The sequence below is a fragment of the Harpia harpyja genome, chromosome 5 (genome assembly GCF_026419915.1).
Source record: "Harpia harpyja isolate bHarHar1 chromosome 5, bHarHar1 primary haplotype, whole genome shotgun sequence".
Taxonomy (NCBI): domain Eukaryota; kingdom Metazoa; phylum Chordata; class Aves; order Accipitriformes; family Accipitridae; genus Harpia; species Harpia harpyja.
In genome coordinates, this window is record NC_068944.1 from 55,752,777 (window position 1) to 55,775,611 (window position 22,835).

Consider the following 22,835-nt stretch of genomic DNA (forward strand, 5'->3'; position numbering starts at 1 on the left):
AAGAAACTTAGAATTTAAAAGTAAATTAATTCATAGCAACTGGGAAGAATAGAGGGGCTAGAGCTGCAAGGGAAGTCAGGTCTGTTAGCCTGCACACATGGCAGTAGCAAGTTTCTTTCCCTCTGAAGCTGTCAGTATGACTAAAAAGACCCCTGGCTATTCAAACCTGCAGACATGCCTGAGAAAAATGTTAGTCAGTACTTAATGGCACACACTGTTTATATTGTGCACTGGGAAGATAAATGGGTATCATTTGCTATTGTTAAGCTTTGGTTTACATTTATAGGAGCAGGGGTATTTTGATTACTAGATGGTTTCCCCTGCACCACTAATGTCGAATTCTTTCTTTGCTTAAAGGAGGCACTGCCTGTATGAGAAGAGAAGTTTAAAGAAAATCCCACCTTACTCTGCAATAGTGTGCTAGATCAAATACATTGCTTATGTGCTTTCATTAGTCCAAATGTTGCTCACAGATTCCTATTAATTAAGTAAGTAGTTAATGATCCATTTAAAATAATAAGAGTTACTCCAAACAGGATTTGAACTCAAGACCTTCAAATACAACACAGATGGCTTAGTTTGTCATGCTGCTTCATACAAAGCAGCCTTCCCTCCCTTCATGCAATCAATCAGCTTTGACTCCTCTCCTAGTACCCACATTCAGCAATCAGGAGCTACAGTCCAAGTACCATCTTCAACCTCAGCAACAGGCAATGCACAAAGCACATTCCAAATGATGGGCATTGTGGCAGAAGACAAGAGCATCAGGTCTTGCACTACATGGAATGTAGCAGAGATCAAAACTATGCTTAGCTGACTACTTCCAGATACTAAAAAGGAGATGATACATGTCTAGAAGCAGCATGCAAAGATTTTTCACTACCATAATATACTAAAATAAGTATTTCTTATTTTGTCTGCCCTCTTTCCCCTTGTACATCAAATATATGTGAACATAGCTGCAGTTTAGAGTCACTTCTCAATTAGCATAACACACCATGTATAGGAGCAGGCATTTGCACAGTTTATAAGTCTGGATGTAACAGCTTGCTGCTGTAAGGAAGGCAATACAGTGATGGCAGCAGAAAAAGACAGGAAGGTTGGCTAGTATATTTCCAGAATTCCTCTTCAAATTCTTTCATCTCAAAGTCAGTTCACCTTGTGAAGCCAGAGATAACACAGACCCTTCCAGAAATCCAGCCTCTCCCTTCCTGTAACAACTATCCTCTTGCATATTCCCATCAGCAGCTGGGACAACCTAGCTGTAACTGCTTAGGGATAGACATTGTTATCAAATGTGGAATTTAGCCAAAACAGAGATGCAAATAATTCCTGGGGGAAAGAAAAGTAGACTTAGTCATCTTGAGCAATTTATGAAGACTTTCCACCACTCTTCCCAGCATCTGAGCATTTAAGCATTTTGACATTAATGAAGACAACTAAGCGCCACTGACGTACGTATTTTATTTATCGAGTTACACTGGAGCATGCCATGCACTGAAGTGCATTACACTTTACAGTTCAGTGAACAAATAAGGTTCGGTCATCAAGTCTCCTTAGACTGAAGGGGATCTGCAAGACAAAAAAAATACTAAGTTACATTGGACAAACTTCATGCTCTAAGTAAACATATTAGAATGTATGAATGCAAAGCAATAGAGAGAAATATTTATGTGGTGGTTTAGTCTAGAGGAATTCCCCCTGTTATTTCCTGATGGTTTAAGATTCACACACCCTTCATGTGGCAAACAGAAGTGAAACATGGAACAAATCAAGAGCCGGAACAATACCGCACAGCACATCAGATTCACTATACATGCTTTACTGATAACTGAATCAATCTTGCTAAGGGCCTGAAAGAGAAAGGAATGCAGCTTTCAGATAGGAGCCAGAGAGGAAACAAGTGGTGTAGGCAACCTACCAAGGAAGGAAGAAAACCAAATTCAAATTGCTTCTCCACGTTATATTGAACACAATCCAAGACCGGCTGCGCTCCATGACAAGAGTCATGCAAGTGGTTAGCACTGAACTCTTAGCTTAGCTTATTCTATTACTGAGCACACTGTAGAGGTAGGATACTCCTCAAACCTATACTTGCACTTAGTTTCCATTATCAGTATCACCACAGGAAGTAGACGTGACAGCATAAATTCACACTTGGGTACCAAGTTGCCTACATGCCCAGCAGGAACAAACTCGGTGCAGAGTGCCAAGCTAACACCTTAACTCGTGAATTCTCCTCCCTGCCTGCCCTACCCTTTCCTCAATTGTGGGGCTAAGTACTGATTCCAGAGTGAGTGTTCAAGGAGTTAGACCACTGTATTTACTGCCACATACAGGATATACTCCAATAAAATGGGAGATGTAGGGCATGCATGATCACTGTACCCTTAGGTAACTATACCAAAAAAAGCATCAAATCCAACTTCCATACCTAAGATTTAAGCTACTGAGGCAAATGAAAATGTCTTCCATCTGTTCTGCGTACTTGTCCTTTTCACAGTCTTTCCAGAACATCTGAAACACTGGCATTGTTTTCCCCTTCTTCTACTTATGTATTCACGTGCAGACACAAAAAAACCCAACCTTTCCACTATGAAGGAGTGAAAAACATCAGTTCTTATATAAATAGGCCAAGGAATAAGAAGCATCAGCAATTCAAACAAAATCACACATAAAGATTTGACTTTCACATTTTCTTTTGAGCTGGTGTAATTAAGGAATGGAAGAAATGTTTAGGAAACATTTAATTTTAACAGGTGCACACAATGTGCAACATTTTTTTTTTTAGCTGCAAATGGGAACATAAGCTAACTGAGTGGAGCTCTATTTGCACTGAAAAAAATTCTGCTCATGATTCCAATTAAATATTCAACATGCATCCTTGTTGACAGTGTTTGTTTCAAATGATTTTACCACCAGATGGCCTTTCAGAATACTCTGATGAAGGCCACCTGACTAAAGAATGCAATTCCAGTGTCTAAGAAAGTTTGGAAGTGCCTATATATTGGCAATAGGACCGAACCAGAGGCAGAATTACCACGATTAAAACAAGGTAAATTTGTCATATCATTATTTATCTTTGTTGCAGGCATAGCTAAAGAAGTTTCCCCCTCTCACAAAAAAAACCAAACCAAAACAAAACAAAGAGACTGCCACAGGGTTTTTTTTCTTTTTAAATTTGTTAGAAGAGCTGGAGCTCTGCTTTTTTTATGTAATTATGTTATGCGGAAACCTAATAGTTGTAGATTGTCACACAACAGAATTTAGTATTAATAGTGTTAAGTACAAATCTTCTATTCGATCTTGCTGCTTTAAGCAAACAGGCTGAGAAAATCCAGCTGGCCAGGATAATTAGAGCCACAGATTATCACATAATGATCACAATATGAAAACATTCCAAAAGAATGAAAAAGCTATCACTCTAGATTAGTTTGAAGTCATTTTAAGAGAAGCAGAGAACTCAACATAAGAAACCTGGATCAAGAAAGGGGGAGGAATTCTTTATTGAGTTGTCTCTGCTTGTGCAGTTTAGTGAGTGTGCTTATTAATAACTACAACAAGGTCGAAATCAAGACTTTTTTTCCCTGGTGTTACGACAAATAAGGGAGAACAAAGTTTGGTAGTCTTCAAACAAAAGGCAGTGTTAAGTGCTAGAAAAATAGTATCATGAACAAAGTTCTACTCAAGTTTAATTCAGTATGGCAAAAATCTTGAGTATTATTACACAGAGCTGTATGCCACTGCGATTTTATATATATATATTTATGTATGTATATATGTATGTATTTAAATGTACTTCCCCTCATGACTAGTTATCTTCCCCCTCTCACCAACTTCAAAAGACAAAAGGATGTGCGGAAGCTGTCTCTGTTTCTTACATTAAAATGCCTGCTATGAAAGAAAAACCACCTCGCCCTTTCCTCATTCACTGTACCACTACAAGTAACTAGTAGATATAGACAGCCTGAAGCTAAGCAGTTCAAGATGTGACAGCATCAACATTACAGTGGTATCAGGCAAGTCTTGTAGTTTAACACAAGAGCTTTGTCTCCCTTCCATGGCTGCATGAGGAAGGAAAGGCCTGGCATCACTGTGCAAGTCTCCTGTATCACAGAAGTTAAACAAATTACCCAAAAGGTATTCAGCAGCTTTCTATTATGCCCTTACTCCCTGCTCCCCAGTTCCCATATTCCTTCAGGTTTTTATTACCCAGAGGTCTCTCGAGTACAATTTGTATCCTTTTTCTTTGGGAGCACCTTTCTATTTGATCAAAAAGGAAGAACCTCCAAATAGAAGCACAGTGTTTCACTGAAACAATCTAGTTTACTCTTGTTCTAATGCAAAGTAGCTTATTACCTGCAAATGCAGGTTACCATCATTTGGGCGGTGCAGACTCAAACACACCAGCTGCTCTCATGGCTTCGAAGTCCTTCATGGCATCATAGTTTTTATAGAACTCTGCATAAGCTCGTTTCCTGGGGTCAGCAACTCCAAACTGGAAACACACACACAAAATTAAAGCTTGCAAAGCTTTACAAACTGAATTTTTTTTCTATTAGTGCTATGATATGTATCAGTAGATATGAGTCTAAAAAGCCTTTAGCTCAAATTAGTAAAATATTACTTTGTGCCTGTTCAAATCCACAGTTGAGGCTACCTGACCATTGGTCAGGAAAACATATGTCTGAAGTGAAACCTTAAAAAGAAAGTCCATTACAAGATAACACATTACACTTTAAAGATCCAGAAACACTCCACCTATATTGACACTCAAGTGCCCAATGCCCTCCCTGCTAATACTTTTATACATAAAACATGCCATTATAGCAAGTATTGTGCCAGTGGGCAGCTACAAAACTGTAACTCCAGAAAAAATATCACCCTAAAACAATGTATTACATTTGAGCTACACTGTAGGTCAACTACAGAGGTCTGGTAAAATGTTGTAAAACTGCCAAGCCACTCTTACAGCTCACCAACATAAAAAGACACAATCCTGACTCCTTGGATACTCGTTCACCTGAAGCACAGGGATATGCTCAAAAAGCCCCCAAATATGTGAAGCCAAGTCCAAGGTGGGTTTGTCCAACAGTATCTAACATGTAACGAAGTAAATCACTACTAAGATCCATGTTACTTGTTTTAAATGTGGTCTGGTACCTTAATAGTGTATTAATGTGGGGGTGCCAAATCAGGTATAAAACCACAGACTATTAAAAAAAATGATATTGTAAGTCCGACCACAAACAAGCTCGCCTACCTCTTAACGGATGTGTTAAGTAGATGTTAAGCTTTAACTGTGCAAGCTCATTGTTTCTGACAGACATTTGCTGATCTCTGAGAAGATTAAGTAGACTGATACTTTTGTGATGAACAACCTGAAATTAACTTAATTTCTAGTAACTTTTATCAGTAGCTTCCCGAGTACTCAAATGCTGCAAATAGGATATGAATGAGTTAAATGGGCAAACCAAGATCCAGTTCTTCCACAGTAATTCAAATTGTGTTGCTTGCTTTGCGTATGAGATCTGAGAATTATTTAGTAAAGGCACTCAAGAACTACCGCTCTTCGTCAGAAGTCTCCTAAGGACCACGAAAAACAAACTCCAATCTGTAGGTGGGTTTGGGGGGAAATGTCATGCTCCATTTCCACATGATACTTCAAAAGAAAGGATAAAGGGACCATACTAGCCTTCCCCACACTGATATCTTCAGTGTGAAGGATGCGTTTTCCAAATTGCTTATGAACAAGTTTTCTGAAATCAGTCTAGAGGTACAATAAGACTCTGACAACTCTCTTGAGTCTTGGATACTGTGACAGAGAGGGACACAAACTATCTAGAGTTAATGTATCTCAATCGTGCGAATGATCAAGAGTAGTCTAGGACTAGGAGACTCAAGCTTAAGTTGTCACGAATTGCGTGACCTTGATCACACAGCTTAAAGGCATCACATTATTCATATCATTTCTTCAAATGAAGATTAGGAAGATTTATTTATGTTCTGGAAGCATGCTTACAAAAATACATTACTAAAGCTTTCTGATGAACAGCTCAACTAGCTCTCAACAAAAAAAATATTATAAATTCTTAAAACACTCTAATGAGTCCAGTTTATAATTGAATGACTACAGAGCTCACCTTGTATAAAGCCGCACATCCCACAGCTACAAAAAATGCCCCAAATAGGTGAAACTTCATCCGTCTGGCCAAAAGGCGCCGCATTTGTGGCTTAGGCAATAGGGCAGACGACATGGTGATTATATTTCCTAAAAAAAAAAAGAAATAAAAGCGAATTGTGCGACAAGAAGCTCTACTTAAGTAATTTTCCATAACTCTACTCTAGAAAGATTGTGCTTTTTGTACTGCGCAATAATCATCTTCACACCATACGCAACAGCGTTCCTCTCTATTGACTTTTCAATGAGAATGTTTAAGGGACAACATTCAAGGACAACCTATTTATGACATGAATCTAAGTAAGTTTTTATACTCCTTACACCCAGTACCCATGGAATCAAGAGTGGCCTTCGCTGTTCATACTAAACCCTTCCCTCCCCGCAGGGTCTAGCATTTCAGGCCTGCTGTCCTGGTGTTTACATCAGAAGACATTCAGAACATCGATCACATTTTATTCATTTCTGAGGAAAAGCACACGCCTCGAACCAACTCGTGGTTTGTTTTTTTTAAAGTAACCGCAAACCCTATTGCATTACGGGATGTGTTGGGTTTTTTTCTAGCCGGTAACGCTTTACGAAAAACCTGCAAGGCCTGAAGCAGGCGGCTCTCTAAACACTAAAGGTTCACTCAGCAGGCAGCGGCTCCGAGGCAGGGCTGTCCGCAGGGTGCTGCTGCTGCTGCCGCCGCCCTCTGCGCAGCCCCCTGCGCTCACAGGGCCACAGGGCGGGAGCGAGGGCCGGCCGGTGCCCCAGCTGTCCCCAAAGGCCTTAGTGCTACCCACAGCCGCGCCCGCCCGCTCCCCGCTCGCGCTTCAGAAGAACCATCGCAAACGAGCCCCCCGCCGTTACCGGAGGCAGGGGCCCCGCAGCGCCGTGGCCAGGCTGAGACAAAGCCCCGCACTGGTCCCCCTCTCACAAAAGGCGCTCGGGCCCCTCGCTGCCCTCCAGCAGGGCGTCCGCCGCCGCGGGGCCCCTCCCCGCCACCCTCAGGGACGCGCAGAGGTCACGGGCGGCCGCGGCCGAGGGGAGGGGAGGGGAGGGGAGAGCGGCGGCTGGCGGCCGTTGGGCTGAGGGGAGGGGGACAGGGGACCCGGCGGCGGGAACGCGAGCGCGGCCTCACCTCAGCGCGGGCCCACCAACGTCCTTCCGCCCCGCCGTCCGGGCACCCTCTGCGGCCACGCTAACCCCGCATGCGCGGGAGGCGGCGGCCTGGGTACGGCGAGCGGCTCGGCTCAAACGCGGCACAGCGCGCACTGCCGCGGCGGGGGAGGGGGCGCGGGGAGAAAGGCGGCCGGCTGGCCTCGCCATCGCTGAGCTAGAGCCGAAGGAGGAGGGCGTGCCGCCCACCTGAAGGACGGCCGGGCCCCCCTGCTGCGCTGAGGGGCTCAGTGAGGGGCCCTTCCCTCGCCTCGGGCCTCCTGGGCACCGAACACCCTCGGCGGGCGCAGCGCCCCCCCCCCCCCGCGGGCCGGTCTGCCCGCCGCCCAGCCGCCTGGTTTCTCTCTCCCCAGCGGGCGCTCCGGCTGCACCCGAGTGCGGTGCGGGGCTGAGGCGGGCGCGTGGAGCCCCCTCAGCCGGGCCGGGCCGAGCCGAACCGGGGCGAGCCGCAGGCCTCGCGCCAGCCAGCAGCCCTCGGGATGGCAGGCACTTGCTGGCCCACCGCTTCCCCGACAAACCGGTGCCCTCCGCCCTTCCCGCACGTGTCCTTCGCTTTTCCAGATCTCCAGGGTGGCCACCAAACCCAAACGTCTGTAATACCAGAATACGTGAAATAATAATCTTTATAATAGAGTTTGCGAAGAATGATCAGCCAAGCCTAGAAACAAATTAAGCAGTTCGTAATCCTTTCTAGATATCCCTTAGCCAGTTTTTGTACCTTTCTTGGAAATAAGGCACACGTGCTTTGCCCATGGTTTCCACCTAATCGCCACCTGCGTACGATATTGTCATTTTTACTCTTGGGGAGTCCCTGTGGGATTTACACGGAATGCTATAAATTCGTGCCTTCAAAAAACTGAAGCCCCTCCTGTGCAGCGAGGTATTCATCCAAGCCTTGCACTCCCTTGCCAAAGACAGCAGATCCTGACATCAAATGACAGGGGAGATGGGGCCCTTAAAACTGAAGAGAAGTTGCTTTTCCTTTGATGGGATTAAAGAATAGGAAAGTGTCAGTAGAAAATAGCAGAGAGAAATCGTACAGCCGCCGCTACAAGCCGGGAGAATGGTCTTTGCAACAGCCGCCTGAACAGATGCAATTTGGACAATGTTCCTCAAACTGAAGAAAAGTTTGTTGAGATAGTTGAGACGCAAATGAAGAACATCTGTCCAAAAGTTTTTCCTGTGTGGATTAACACAAAAAGCCAAATGTTAATGACGTCATGCAGAAAGAATGATGAGTTATATCTATAACCTGATTGTGGGGGTCTAAGGAAATACCCAGGTCCACAAGGGTACTGCTGTTCATGAGGCGAGCTCATGCAGTCATTCGGTGAGACCAGGAAAGAAATGGCAGGGGGAGATGTCTAGGGGATCCTAAAAGCTGCACTCAACTTGCCCTCATATTATGCAATGTCAGAAAAAGAGGATGTGAAACTGATTGGAATAAAAGCATAGCAGGTTTCATGGTTACTATCATTATCAATTATATATGAGGAGTTTTCCTATAAATGCCAGTCTTGGTGAGACAGAATATTTTGGTGGATGGACCCAAGTCTGCAAATAAAAAAATCTTGATTGCTGTTTTGAATAGCTTACTTCATGGCTGGCCAGGTCACTAAATTCTTTTCTATGTGACCAGTTTCCCCATGTGCCTGAGATACTGCTGGCTAGGCATCTTTGTGTTATAGTTAAGATGCTAAATGAAGTGCTAATTGTTATTATTTTTTGACTTTCCATTACCGTGGAATATACAGCCAACTCCTTCTTGTTCTGTATAAAGGGCAGTTTGGGACTGTGCAAATAAGGGATAAAAAAAGGATAGAGGATACACTGGAGGAAGAGCCGTAGAAGGAGGGCAGAGAGAATCAGCCCCATTAAGTCGGTGCACAGAGTTGCTTCCTATCACTCCAGTTTCTGAATGGATTATAAGGCTGAATGCGGTTTTGGACCTGAGTGGACCCTGTGCATCCAAATGAATCAAAGCAAATAAACTTTCTGAAAACACTGAGGCATACAACACAGAGACAACAGCAGTCCTTTCCTTCCCAGTCCACCCAGTCCCTGGGGTTTCTGGCATCTGCTCCAGTTGTCTTTTGGACATGAATATTAGGACTGTTTGCTCATAAGGTGCCACAGTTACCAAACTAGAACCTGCAGTCCTCTTTTCCTCTCCAAAATACTGTAGCGCCAGCAGCAACAGTTGATGCTTCTTCATGGTGTCCTTGAAAGGGATCATCTTTTGAGGAGTGAAGGCAAGCATTAATGCTAAATCATTTCTTGCTTGTGCTCCATTGAAATTTAAAATAAAATTTACCTCTGACTTTAGTGAGAGAAAATTTAGGCAGTGAATCCTTGTCTTTTCCACAAAGAGTGCCAGCTGTGATACTTAGGACTGTACTTTCTGTGGTGTGGACTGGAGCCGACTAGGAACAGGACTGTGACAATCAAGTGATTTTGCATATGCCACAGAAAGTCTTTAGATAATCATAATCTGGATCAAATTAGAACCAAAAATCTACTGGAAAAAGATCACATGGGACATCAGCAATCCCCTGAGCCAGCTGCATTCCTAAATAGTTTAGTTTATTATAAAATCTACCTCTCTATCACAAAAGAAAAAAAAAATTAAACAATGCTATGTGCCACATATGAAAATGCATACATTTGTTCTCCTCCTCCCGTTTCTGTGCCAGAAATTAACTAATCAAATACTCTCTTACCATGGCTGTGTCAACATCAATCAATGGTGCTGTGGAACAAACAAAGATATTGTGGCAAAAGAAGTTATTTAACAGAATTGGAATGGCAGCTGTACAAAAAATGAGGGTGAATCAATGATTCCTAAATGGAAAAAGTCAAAATCAGTAGGGGGAAGAAAAATATTTTTGTACTTCCAAAAGGGCATTATAAACAAAGGAGAAAAAAAAAAGCAAAAGTTCAAATCAGAATAAATGGAGCAGACAGGGATTTTAGCCTTTGCTGATTTTATGCCTTTGTTGATTTTATGCATGCTTCTGAAATAGAAAAATCTCAAAAAGAGCAGTTTTTTAAGTTTTGTTCAACTTGTAAAGAGACAGATTTTGGTATTTTTATACACATCAAATAGTGATATAATTATGTGAATGATCCTGTGTTTGGTACCATCATGAGTTATATTGTTAAAAAAAGAGACTCAGCTATTTCCCAAGTTCCCAACTTGCAGTCAAGACATGGCTAATGTGTGTGTTCAAGCCCAAGAACTAGAAAACACACCAGGCTCCACAGCTGAGACATTAACATTCATGTGACACTTTTTTTCCCACTTTGTTTTCTGGAGTATGGTTCTGTATTGATTGTTCTCACTGTGAAGTCCTCCAGATTTGGAGGGCCTGTCTGAAACAAATACACTGCTCATTTTAGCAACAGGAAAACCTTGTTTAGATAAACTGGATTTATAAACAAGTAATACTCTATATATGTGTCATTCTTACCTAAAAGTTTAACTTAGACAAGTCTAAATTCATCATTCATTGCCAGAAACGTTCTACATTATCATCTGATTTCTTAGAAGAAAACAAAAACACACCCACAGAAACACCTTCCAGTCCCTGTTCCTTGCTCAAAGCCCTTTAAATGATCCCAGGATTCTTCTGTCTTGTATGTTTTTAAATGTTATGTAGCCTATCTGCAATGGAAATAAAGTCATCAAAGACAATGTTTCTATACTGTTCCTTTATGCTGTATTTGTGTAGAGGTGCCTTTCAGAAAGTTTTTTCATTCCTCATCCTTGTTTTTCCAGGAACCTGTGGAGTTAAACCACCTTTACAGACAAATACGCCAATCTACAGTTTAACCAGTCAACACGTAAAATTGTTACATGTAATTCAGTCTCTACAGTCCTATCTCAGCAACTGACAGCCTATCAGATGTAGGCCACAAGCATTCCTAGCCTGCGTTCAGCTGCAGAAAGTGTCCAGAGTAAGAACAGCACCAGAGCAGAGTTCCTCCTTTTGAAAATGAAAGCAAGGACCACAACAGGAGGACAAAAGGCTAAGCTTTTCATGTTCCTTTTCAAAGCACAGTTTGGTTGATGTGCTGTGATATGGTTTAGTTTCACGCAAGGCAGAATTCTCTAGCTCCAAATATCATCTACTGTATGGAAACTATCGTATGGCAGACAATGTCTGCATGAGCTGCCCAGCAGTCCTGGTGAGTCTGTACACACAAGCACATTTACCAGTACTCTCCTCCTTGATCATGGATGCGTTACAGTAAGTCTGAGCAGAAGATTCATGGGTACCATTCAGTAGTCCAAAGCCATTGAAACAAGGAGTGTTCTTCATACCTTAGTAGGGTTTAGACCAGACCTTTTATTGGCTTCTGTTTTTCTAGATGTGACCAGTGATCATCTGACCTCCAGGAAAGCAGAAAGTGGCCAACTGCTGCTGTTCATACAGCTATAATTTTGTTCAAGGAATTAGTTCTCACAGGCAGTGACAGACCAACTTACGTGTGGGTGTAAAACAGTGGCTGTGAAGTGGGAAAGCCTCCTTCAAATAGAAGTTCAGACTCACTCTCCACCAGGCACTACATTTGGTCCCTTCCTTGGTTAGGTTCAATGTGCTGCTTCTGGGCAGCTCTTGGCTCAGTGCGCTCCTCTCAGAGGACCGAGCTGCATGGAGAGGAGAAGGGGCTTTGCTCAGGTTAGGGACTGCACCCCGAGAGAGTGACATCTAAAAATTTGCAGCTGTAGGATTTAACCTAGAGACATCTATGCCCTTTATTTGATTTACCCAGTACAATACAGAGCTCATTCTGACAGAAAAAGACTGGCCCAGGTTATGTGAAAAGCGCCACTTTTGTACTTGTTTCCTGTGGCAAGTTTTTAGACCTTTTCTCATAGGTTTCTAAACCTCTCATCTTAGTCTGTTTTAATTCATGTTGAGGTGATGACATGGTAAGTGTTACGAGATGTTGGCAAGTTTTCCTTTCTGGGTCTGAAATGACAGTCTAGAAGGAGTGGGGGGTGTCTCTTTCAGATTTGTTGTGACTTGTATCATCACACTGCAGTCATGTCAACCAAATTGTGTCCATTTATGAAAAGAGAGTTCATGAACACAATTAAGAACAAAAAAAGTACCCCAGAGATGATGTATTTCTTGACCTTTTTATGACCTGGTGAACAAATTGTGAGCCTGAAAGCTTGTCTGTTGTTTCCAATTACATCACCTGGTCTAATAAAAGATATCCCCTCTTCCTAAAAAAATGCCATTGCTTTTGTTTATTTTGGTGTTGGAAGAACGTACCTACTTAGGATTGCTATGCTGTGTAAAGGCTCCATAGCTTTTACTTGGTATTTGATGGTACTGCAAATAGAGTAGATTTTCTTTACAATCATAACTTTGGCAACACTTGAAGTCCCAGCAGTCAGGGAGTCTCTGACTACAAAATCCCCAGTGGAGCTAAAAATCCATGTCAGATTGTGGTCCCAGGTTTGAAAGGTGAGGCCCAGTCAGATGTGTGAGGCTTCCAGAAAGTAGTCAAATCATCTATTCATGTTTTTTTAACAAACTTGTTATTGGCATAGACTTTTAAAAATATGTATACTTAAACCAGCCTGTTTTAACTTTACTGTTTTGTTTGAAATAATCTAATTAGGAAATTGTGGATCTCAGGTTTCTACTGCACTGAAATTTTTGAGCTTCATGATTAACAAAACTGGCAATAGATAACAGCATAAGCAACCTTAGTTAAATATATTTTGATTAAATGAGTTCAGGATGCATTTTCCGAAGACAAATTTGGCCATGTTCAATACAGCATTACATGTAAACGTCTGGAAAAATTGCAGCATTTTTCCAAGCAGGAGGCATGAGATTACTATAATCCATAGCCTGCACCGCAGTATTAATTAGCATGGCTCACTAACCGGGGACGTAATATTTGTAAATGAAATTCTAGAAGGGCATTGGTAAGGAACAGGATGTTGAAGCCAAATGGAAAACATGAACCAATAAAAAGGCTGAACTAGCTAGAAGTGCAAGCTCAGCCTTTGAAGTTAGTTCAAGTACTGCATGCTTTAATTTTGGCGTAATCTTATGATGGGGGTACAAACAAGAACTCAGAAACAGATTTTGTAACATTTGGCCCAATTGTAGATGAATCAGTTTGTTGATGGTTACCAACAATTGCACAGCCAGAGAAGCTGTGGTCTTTGTTAAATTAGATTGAATAATTGGCTTCAGTGGGAGTTTCGGGTGCAGAGCAAATGAAGTGTCACGGCCCTTGACTCTCGTAAGATTCCTTAGCAGAGGCTAAGCTTTTGCATTCAGAACAACCTGAATATGGATTCAGAGAAAATAAGTCCCTCAAGAGTTCATCTACTCACTCCCTTGCCCCAATATGGGTCTGAAAATACTTAGTCATTCCTGGCAGATGTGCGTATCTTATCTGTTTTTAGAACCCCTCTGATGACAATAAGGATACCAAAAGCTCTCTGGGCAGTTTGTTTCCAATGCTTAACTATTGTCTCGGAATACAATCTGTGATTAGTACTACATTACCTTGGCAAGCCCGACTAAGCGTATGTATTTCTGTGTTTTGATTTTGTTTTGCTTTGGGTTTTTTTAATACACTTTCGTGTGGAGCTACAGTGACAAAGCTGTGCTTTCCTGGTGTTTCACTCAAAAAAATAAAAAAAATCACTGTTTTCGTCCTTTGGACAGCTTTCTGAAGGCCTACTACTGCCAGGTGCTGAGCACCTCTGGAGACGTGAATTAAGAGAACAAGTTTCAATACATTCAGCAAATTTCAGGATCGGGCAGCCAGGAGTTAAGGTGATCTTTGAACTGAAAGGTCGTAACTGGAAGATGAACACAATCATACACACTCTCCTTTTGTAGGTCAAGCATTCAGTTCATTAGCTTGAAAATAGTAAATCGTTTATTGTAGTCTTTAGTGAATGGCCCAACACATGCTGTTAATTAGTTTCTCATTTGGGAGAAAAAACAGAGAAAGTTAATTTTTTTTCTTGCATATGCTTTCTAGAGGAAAAAGGACTCCCCAAAAGTGCATTTATTTTCTCTTTCCAGCAGCCATGCAGACCTCTGGAAAGAGCCATATTCCTCAACAAAGCAAGTGTAATGGCTCTGTCCTCTCAAATGCAAGTGAGTACAAATCCAAACATTTTAATGAAACACAAAGACCTTCGTTTCAAAAAGATACACAGAAGAAAATGGTTGGAATATTGTATTAGGAAAAAGAAGATATACACCAAACTTAAGCCCTATGTGATTATGACAGTAAAATAGTTTACCAAACAAGGTAATTTTATGCATATATGTGTATAGTGTGTGTATATATATGCACACAAGCATGAACAAATGCAAGAAGTATAGATTTTATAGACATGTATACATGCCTGCACAGGCATATACACATACAAAACTGTAAAGGTGTACATTACTCTAGAGATGTGACAGATTCGATTCCCAAAGTACCTTTTTCAGGAATGAGTGGTATTCAAACCAATCAGGGTCTGGGCTTTACAAAACCAGTGCTGATCGGTTGGGACAGCTGGGATGAAATCATTTAGTTGCCTACAGGTGAAAACTACTACGAATGCTATAAGCTTCTTGATTGCATTTACTGAGCTATAGGCACCATAGCCTATTATAATGAATATTTCCAGTGAACTCTCTGTATTTACTGACTTTGACAGATGGGGAATATTGCATAAGCTATTGTGTGCCTGTGCATTCCTTGAGTGTGATGCTGTGTTTTTTTCTTGCTTGCCTTGTCATTTGTTTCATTTAACTTTCTCATTAATGGCACAATTGCTTTGTTTTGTTCAAAAATCCTTTTCTGAGAAGCGAGTATTACTTTCTTTTTAAACTTCTTGCCAACAAAAGATTTTCAAACGCATATGGTACAGAGGAATCATGTACAAGATTGTTGTAGAGGAAAAAGAAATATCTAAAATTAAAAGCACAAATCCACTTACTACATTTCAGCTTTTCCTTTGACATGAAATGAAAACTTAACGTGAGAAATGCACACAGTCCATCAGCATACTCTGAACAAATATATAATTAACATGTGGAATAAGCAATGCTGTTGTCAACGCTTTCACATGTGTTACCATGAAACTAAAATATTTTAATTAGTAGCGAAATAGAGGAGAATCCAAGTAAGTGCAGCCTGCACTTGACATATAAATTAGCTTGGCTCAATGAATATTAAAAATAAGAGAATCTCATCTATACCTTGACTATCCTTACCATACTAGGACAACTTAGTGGGTCCTGCATAATTCCAATCTGCTCCAGCGCTCTGATAAATTATTACTTGGCAGAGAAGTATCCATCGTGGCCATTGTGCAAATGCTTTACTAAATCACTGGTAAAAATCAAAATGTGTGAGTTCATTAGCAGGTAGGTAGAAAGTGTAGACTTTGGTGTTTTGTATTAATCCAATGTGCTTGGACTGACAGAACCTTGTTTGAAGGCTACGTAATAAGAGGAAAAATATAAAACTATATAGCAATACCATGTGGCTTCTGATTTGGGAACTACAATTTAGCCTATTAGACATGGACCTGTTCCAAAAGTGCACATTCAAACAATCATGCATGAAGGAGTCAGAAACACAGATGTGAATTATAACTCTCTGAAATCCTGGGAATGCTCCAAATCAGGCCATTAGAGGTAGGTTTGAACTGTGAGTACAGACCCAGATCTAAAATTTTTGTTCAAACCTGTCTTTCCCTAACATTTTTAAAGTAACTACTGAATGTATTAAAACCAGCAATGTTCCATAAGCTTAAAAAAAATACCAGTTAACCCCATCTTAGCTGTGTTCAGACACGATTCACAATGACTGACTAAAAGCATTTCTGTAAAAGGCAGTAACAAAAATCATCAGTTAAATGTAATGGGACAGTTTAAACAGGTCAAATTCAAGCTGGATTACTGCAGCTCCATTGGCCACATTCAGCTGCACAGTGATCAGTTTGGCCCGGTATTTAACATTACAAACAAAAATAATTTAAGGATTTTCTTTTCCGAGTTTGGGACAGAACTTTGAAACATCTGGTCTCTTTTCAGTCATTTTTACACACACACAAGCTAAAGTCAATAGTTTTGACTAGAGCAACAGTGTTGGGTGGGACTGAGGCTGGCCATTTCATGAGTATACAAGTGGTAGAGGATAGAAAATGTCCCCAAGTCTGTAATACTGTATAGGGCTAAAGGCACAGAAGGAGCAATGAAGGGACACCTGCCATTTTTCAGTACTCTCAACAGGAAGACACTGAGGTCCCACACTTAAGAATATACCTGGTTCATTGATGCTTTTATCTGTAGACTTCATTAATGCAGGTTTCTCTTTTTTTAAGTCAAACGTTTGCAAAGTGAGTCACAATGATTCTTCTCATATAAAAGATGTAGAAGGTGTGCCACAAACCAGCCTGGCCTTGGCCACCCAGTACTGTATAATAAGAGAACCAATAACAGAAACTGGGTCTGCTAAATCTGGTCTACTGCTGTGTCTGCAAAACACCTCTCTTCATTGCTGATCTCAATGCCTGATGATTAAATACTAGATTTCTGCACCTTGAAAGGGACAAACAAATCCACAGCTCAGAGTCTAAGACTGTTCCCCATTAACAGTACTTTAAGAAATAGCCACTAAAAAGAGATCATGAGGAGTACAGAGGCAATGGCAGAGCAGCATTGTACAGACATAAATGAGAAAGCATCTTGCCCCTTTTTAAATGGCGTGGTGACCACCACTACCACTCTTGTAAACTATTGTGAGTGTGCACCTTAATAGCATAATCCAGCACTACATATTTTCAGGAATTTATCTTATAGTCTGATACTTTATGTCATGCAGTAGCAGGAGAGAAGTCAAAGCAAAATGTATAAAGCCCCTTCCTGAAGTGCGTAGTCACAGCTTGTGTTGATATCAAAAGTATTTGAATGAGCAACTTCAGGACTGCACCCTCAAAGATTATGAAATGTTTTAATAAACATGCCAGGTCTGATGAGAGAAAAGTGAAATACACAGTAATAGCATCTAAGTGTAAATATTTACAATTCCAAATGACGGCTTAAAAAAATTTCAAAATAGTCCCAATATGTTACATTACTTGGGAGTAAACAACAAAAGTAAGTCTGATTGAATATGATTGGATTGTGTATTTTGAACGCCACTAAAGCATAAATCTATCCAGAAGAGTTTCTAGGTTTGCAGGTTTCTGAAAAGACAATTGTTTTTACTGTCTGTAGCAGCAAACTCCACAGAGAATTGTTGTTCTGCTGTAGACTTCTGAAAGTCCGGAAGTATATGTAGTTAAAATAAACAAGGAATAAAGTTTTAGTTAGCTAAAGGGAGAAGTGCTAGGGTTGTTGAGTAAAACTTTTCTAGCCCTTTAAAAGTACTGAGCTCACATAGGTGGTAGATCAGCAACCTGAGAGAGAATAGATCTCAAGAACAAGATAAAAAGGCAATAGCAGTGCAAGCTTTCTGAAGTGATGTAGAGTCTTTATTTAGAAAAATAGCATTTAGTTAGTCTCTATACCTGTTCAGTTCTCAGGCTTTCTGCTGGAACTGGCAATAGTCATTACTTGGTCCCCTGGGACAAGACAAAACCCACTATTCCATTTCAGGTGTATCACCAAATAGCAGTAATGGGGTATCTGCCATTGCACCAGACTAGATTCAGTAACCCAGAAATGAAAGGGTCCCTGTCTCTTAATATATTCCCTGTCCAATTGCTCAATATTTCTTTAAAATTAACATATAAAATGGGCATAATGATATGACATGTATTTCTAGCATTACTAATATATATGTGATCCTCCTCAGTTGCATACTAAAGACATGGCCTATAAATGACTGCGCATGTGTATATACACACATACATACACGCATATATATTTCAGTTAACATGGAGACAGAACTGCAAACTGGATTGAGGGTTATCATTGGTTTGCAGAACTTTGAGTGGGTAGAGCCAGTTTGCAAAATTCTACTCACTCATTGAAGTACATGAAGTACTTTTTTTTGTTTGTTTTAAGTTTGATAGATATGTATGGTATTAATCATAGTAACTGTCTGGGACAGTAGTTTTGGGGGGGGGCTGGTAAATTTTTGTTAACAATTTGGCAAGGCTGGAATATATTCACAAGTTTTATCATCTGTGACAAATATCTGGACAATATTTTTCATTTTAGAAGTAAACCAAGTATGATTCAAGTCAAAGCTACCAGCATAAGATAAGCATTGTCTACATGTTATTTAACTGTCTCAAAATGCCATGAAGGCAAGAATACAACAAAACAGAAACTGACTGGTGCGCTCCAGCATTTGGTTACGTGCACTATACTGACCACAGCAGCTGAAGGTGGCCTTTCACATGTTTTTTAGAGTGACATACATCATTGCATTTATGGCATTTCATGATTCTTCTTTGCCTTTCACATTAATGAGTGGTAGGCCACACAGTACCACATGTGCTTTGCTCACTACAAGATGCTACATTCCACCCTCCTCAGATGTACTGAGTATTAAAGTTTACTGCATCTGTGAAATTTGGGAAAATGTGAAAAACAGGGACAAGAATTTTATGTTTTACTCCCTTGTGGCTTCCACCCAAGATGTCTTTCTCATGTAATGTCACACGAGCAAACAACCCAAACACAGAAGGAATGGAGATAAGCGTGAAGCAAACTCTGTCTCTGAACTGTGGGGAAAGTAGGAACTGAACCAATGATCTCCCTTGCTCCTTCTGCGAGTGTATATGAGCAGGGCAGCTATATCCAGAAAAGAGAGTGTCTCCTTCCCTGCCAGCCTGTCTAAAGCAACTCCCAATGGAAATCCCATACAATTCTTGGTCATTGTGTCAAGAGTGAACAAGACTATTAATTGTCCTTAGCTGCCACTCCACACTGAGGAAGAAAGCACTCATGAATGGTCCTTAGCAGTATGACCTAAGAGCTCTAAGTGAAGAACCTTTACTTCTGACAACTGAGACAGGGCTGCATGGCTCATTCTTCCTGTCCAAAAGGTTGGGAGGGGTAGCGGAAGACAATCCCATCCCTAACTCAGGAGTCATCCCCAGGAACTCAGCAAGCTGGAGCTTGCTGATCTGCCTTTCTCTTACACGCATTACACACATGTAGAGAAGGATGGAGCCAACAACTTTGTGGCTGGGGACTGGTGTTTAAAGTGGTCTGAAAGATGTGGAGAGGTCTATCATCATCCTGTCCCCTGCCTAGAAGTTAATTCTGCCCCTGCCCTGTCTTAGCTCCCCAATTAATCCTTTGGCCCTAGTCCCAACATCAGCTCTGCCCCAATTCTTTTAAAAACTCTTAAAATTGTAAAAAGAAGCAAGAAAGTAGGGAGGGATACACAAGAGCTATGGAGGTCCTAAAACCTTCCGGTGAGTAATGCCTTGGGAGGCGTGACTTTTTACAAACATTCTCAGTCACGTCTGTGTCCTGATGTATTTTAAGCCTCTCTTGTGGATCAAAACTCAGAAATGAGGCAGAAGGTGTACTTTGGACCAGGAATCAGACTGGATTGGGAGCAAACCACAACAGCGTTTGATTTTATGATAGCTCAGACACTTAATGAGTTATCCTTGATGAATAGAAGTTGCGTGAATTGCAATACTGAGAGCATAGTGCGCCAAGACACACTGCTTCAGGGCTGTCAGTTCAATGCAGTTTTACTTACTCATTAGATCAGGCACTGAAGAACTGGGTTTGATTATAATATTTTTAGGACCAAGACCACCTAGTTGTTTGTACCATGCATACTTCAATGGACTCTTACTCTGATTTGAGCCTCAAGGTGTACTTTTAAAGAAATGAGTAACACAAGAGGCAGTATCACAGTCATGTTGATACAGAACACATTGGAAGATGTTTATTTTCTACCCTTGGCTAATGTCCCATGGTTCTTAATAATATTCCAAGTCATCATCTTCGCTCTGGATACATATGGACAAACCTTGCATGCACATTATTTTTGTGTCTCCTGCCCACCTCCGTTGAATATCTTTGCATTCCCTTCTTCAGAGAGATTTTAATCTGCCTGCAGAAGGTAACAGAATGTCATTGCTGTGTTGCAGCCAGTTGAAACAGTTAGAACAGTTCTTCAATAAATGCATCAAAAAGAGAGAAACAAGGTGTGGATGGGTTGGCCCTCACTAGCAGCCATTCTCCCACCCAGCTGCTCACTCACTCACTCCCTGCCCTCCCGTGGGACAAGGGGACAAAAGAGGAAAAACATGAAAGAGAAGGCTTGTGGGTCAAGATAAAGACAGACAGATTCCTCAGCAATTACTGTTACAGGCAAAAGAGACGCAAAGTGGGAAAATTAATTTATTGCCAATTAGAATAAATCATTACTGATTCGGGTAGTGGGAAACAAAAACAAGAAAAAGAAGAAATTAACATTTACACACTTAGAGAAAACACTGTTCCTCCACCTTTCCCAGGTTCAAGTTCACTCCAAGCACCTCTCCTCCCCTCCTTGTTATTGCCACAGGTTACACTCAGTCCCTTCAGTGAGGCAATGGGGGGCCCCTTCTTCCTTCTCATTCTTTTCCTCTGCTGCAGCATGGGTCCTCCACGGGCTGCAGCGAATATCTGCTCCACCATAGAGCATCTCCTCCTCCTCAAACTCCTCCACCTCTTCCTCCTCAAACTCCTCCTCCTCTGGCCTTGGTGTTCCCTCTGTTGTTTTTCACTCTTTTTATTCCCTCCTCCTCCTTCTGGCTTTCTTTACTCTCTCTTTAATATGTTTTCCCAAGGTGCCACCATCTTGGCTGATGGGCTCAGCTGTGTCCCGTGATGGGTCCTCTGGAGCCAGCTGGAACCAGCTGTGTCCAGCATGGGGCAGCCCTGGCCTCTCCTCACAGAGGCCGCCCCTACAGCCCCCCTGCTGCCAGCACCTTGCTATCTATACCCAATACACAAGGTGTGACATCCTCTGTAACAAAGTGGAGAGAAGCTGTCCCATCAAGAGCAGCAGTCTTCTGTAGATATCTCAGCCCAGCAGCAGAGTGATCGGATCACCACAGAGAGCATGGCTGAGGAGAACCACCAGAGAGAGGATCGTGATGGAAGAAAACAAAACCACTCAAAGGCAGTGGGAACACTTGAGCTATTGGGAAGGAAGGGGCAGGGCAGCCAAATTTCCAGTGGTGGTGGAGAGTGGGCTGCAACTGAAGCTGGTGGGAGAGACCTCTCAAACCACTCAAGATCTCTACTTTCTCATTGCGTTAGCCCATACCACAGCCTGATGCCTGGCAGGAATGCAACTCTGAGGTTTTCAATAGCAGGGTGAGCCAGAGACTGCTGGGCTGGGCTGCAGCAAGGACTGCAGGTACCCTGTAGGCCCTCTTTGAGCGCTGGGCCCAGCTGGAGGTTTCTCAGCTACAGAGCAGGACCAAAGCCCCTGCGCAAGGACTCCCCATGCTGATATGGCTGCGCGTGAAGCAGAACTGCAGTACAAAAAGGCATAAATGTATGAAATACAGTAAGACCTGCAGAGGGGCATAAGGTCCAAGGTTACTGGATGACTTTAACTGCAACTAGAGGAGGTGATAAGAGGGCAGAAAGAGAATGTGAGGGAAGACCAAGGAATGCTGCAGTCTCTGAAGCCACATACAGAAAATGCTGCCACAGGAAGAGCGTGTTTAGGAGGACTATTGAGGGCAGGGCACCAACTTGCCTAAAATAGCAGTGTTGAAGTATGGAATTAGAAGAGGAAGGAGGAGCAGAGAAGGAAGGGGAGCAATAGTCCAAGTCCTATTAATTTTTTTAAGTCCATCTAATTTCGGCATAGGCTTAAAAAACCAAAACAAAACCTCCAGGGGATTCTTCCATCTAGGAGTTCAAGCTTTGAAGCAAAATCTGCTTTTCTGTTTTTAGCAGATCTCTACTGTCCCACTTCTTTCTCCCATTCTAATGTTTAATTGGCTTCAGCAGAGATGATCTATTGCTAGTTCTGGGTCATGCCCTTGCCAGTAACTCCATGGGGTCTGAGCTTCCTCCAGTCATCTCATGCTTCTATTTAAAATAGTTTAACTGGAAAGCTTGGATAGCCGCATTTCAGAGACTACCATTTTGCAACAAAATTCCATCTGGTCAACATTAGGTCCACTAGCCATGGTTGGAGTGAAAAATAATCTTGCCTTCATGTCGAGGCTGTACAGCTTAAGTTAAACGTGATTTGGAGTGGGATAACTTGCTACTAATGAGCATCAGCACTGACAGCAGGAAAACTAGCTTTTAAGAATCCAAATTTCAAAGCACACTTGTTGGCAGTCTGGTACTCACTTTCTGTTTCTTGGGAAGATTTGAGTGTTTCTCCAAACTCACACTACTCTTTGGAGAAATGGTGGATTTTTCGGAGTTTCCAGGCTTCAGGAAGGACATAGATGAAGCACCTGCATAAGGAAAGAAAATTAAAATTGCGGGAAACTGAATGGTTTTAATATCAC

General features: G+C 41.8%; 2 protein-coding genes across 2 annotated transcripts in view; both read right to left on the minus strand.

Moving 5' to 3' along the window:
• Positions 1-1,445: 1,445 nt before the first annotated feature.
• Positions 1,446-7,424, minus strand: LOC128142342 (cytochrome c oxidase subunit 6C). Its single transcript, XM_052788344.1, has 4 exons — positions 7,302-7,424; positions 6,144-6,271; positions 4,360-4,498; positions 1,446-1,572 (listed from the first exon to the last, which is right to left on the minus strand). The coding sequence occupies exons 2-3, from the start codon at positions 6,255-6,257 to the stop codon at positions 4,379-4,381; spliced, it is 234 nt and encodes a 77-aa protein (XP_052644304.1). The 5' UTR covers positions 6,258-6,271; positions 7,302-7,424; the 3' UTR covers positions 1,446-1,572; positions 4,360-4,378.
• A 12,848-nt stretch (positions 7,425-20,272) lies between these two features.
• Positions 20,273-22,835, minus strand: part of RGS22 (regulator of G protein signaling 22) — a 63,486-nt gene continuing 60,923 nt past the window's right edge. Inside the window, exons 26-27 of the mRNA XM_052787606.1 lie at positions 22,672-22,781; positions 20,273-20,419 (exon numbers count right to left, since the gene is read on the minus strand). Of these exons, the coding sequence (XP_052643566.1) occupies positions 20,411-20,419; positions 22,672-22,781 (119 nt within the window). The 3' untranslated portion in view covers positions 20,273-20,410. The remainder of the gene's footprint in view (positions 20,420-22,671; positions 22,782-22,835) is intronic.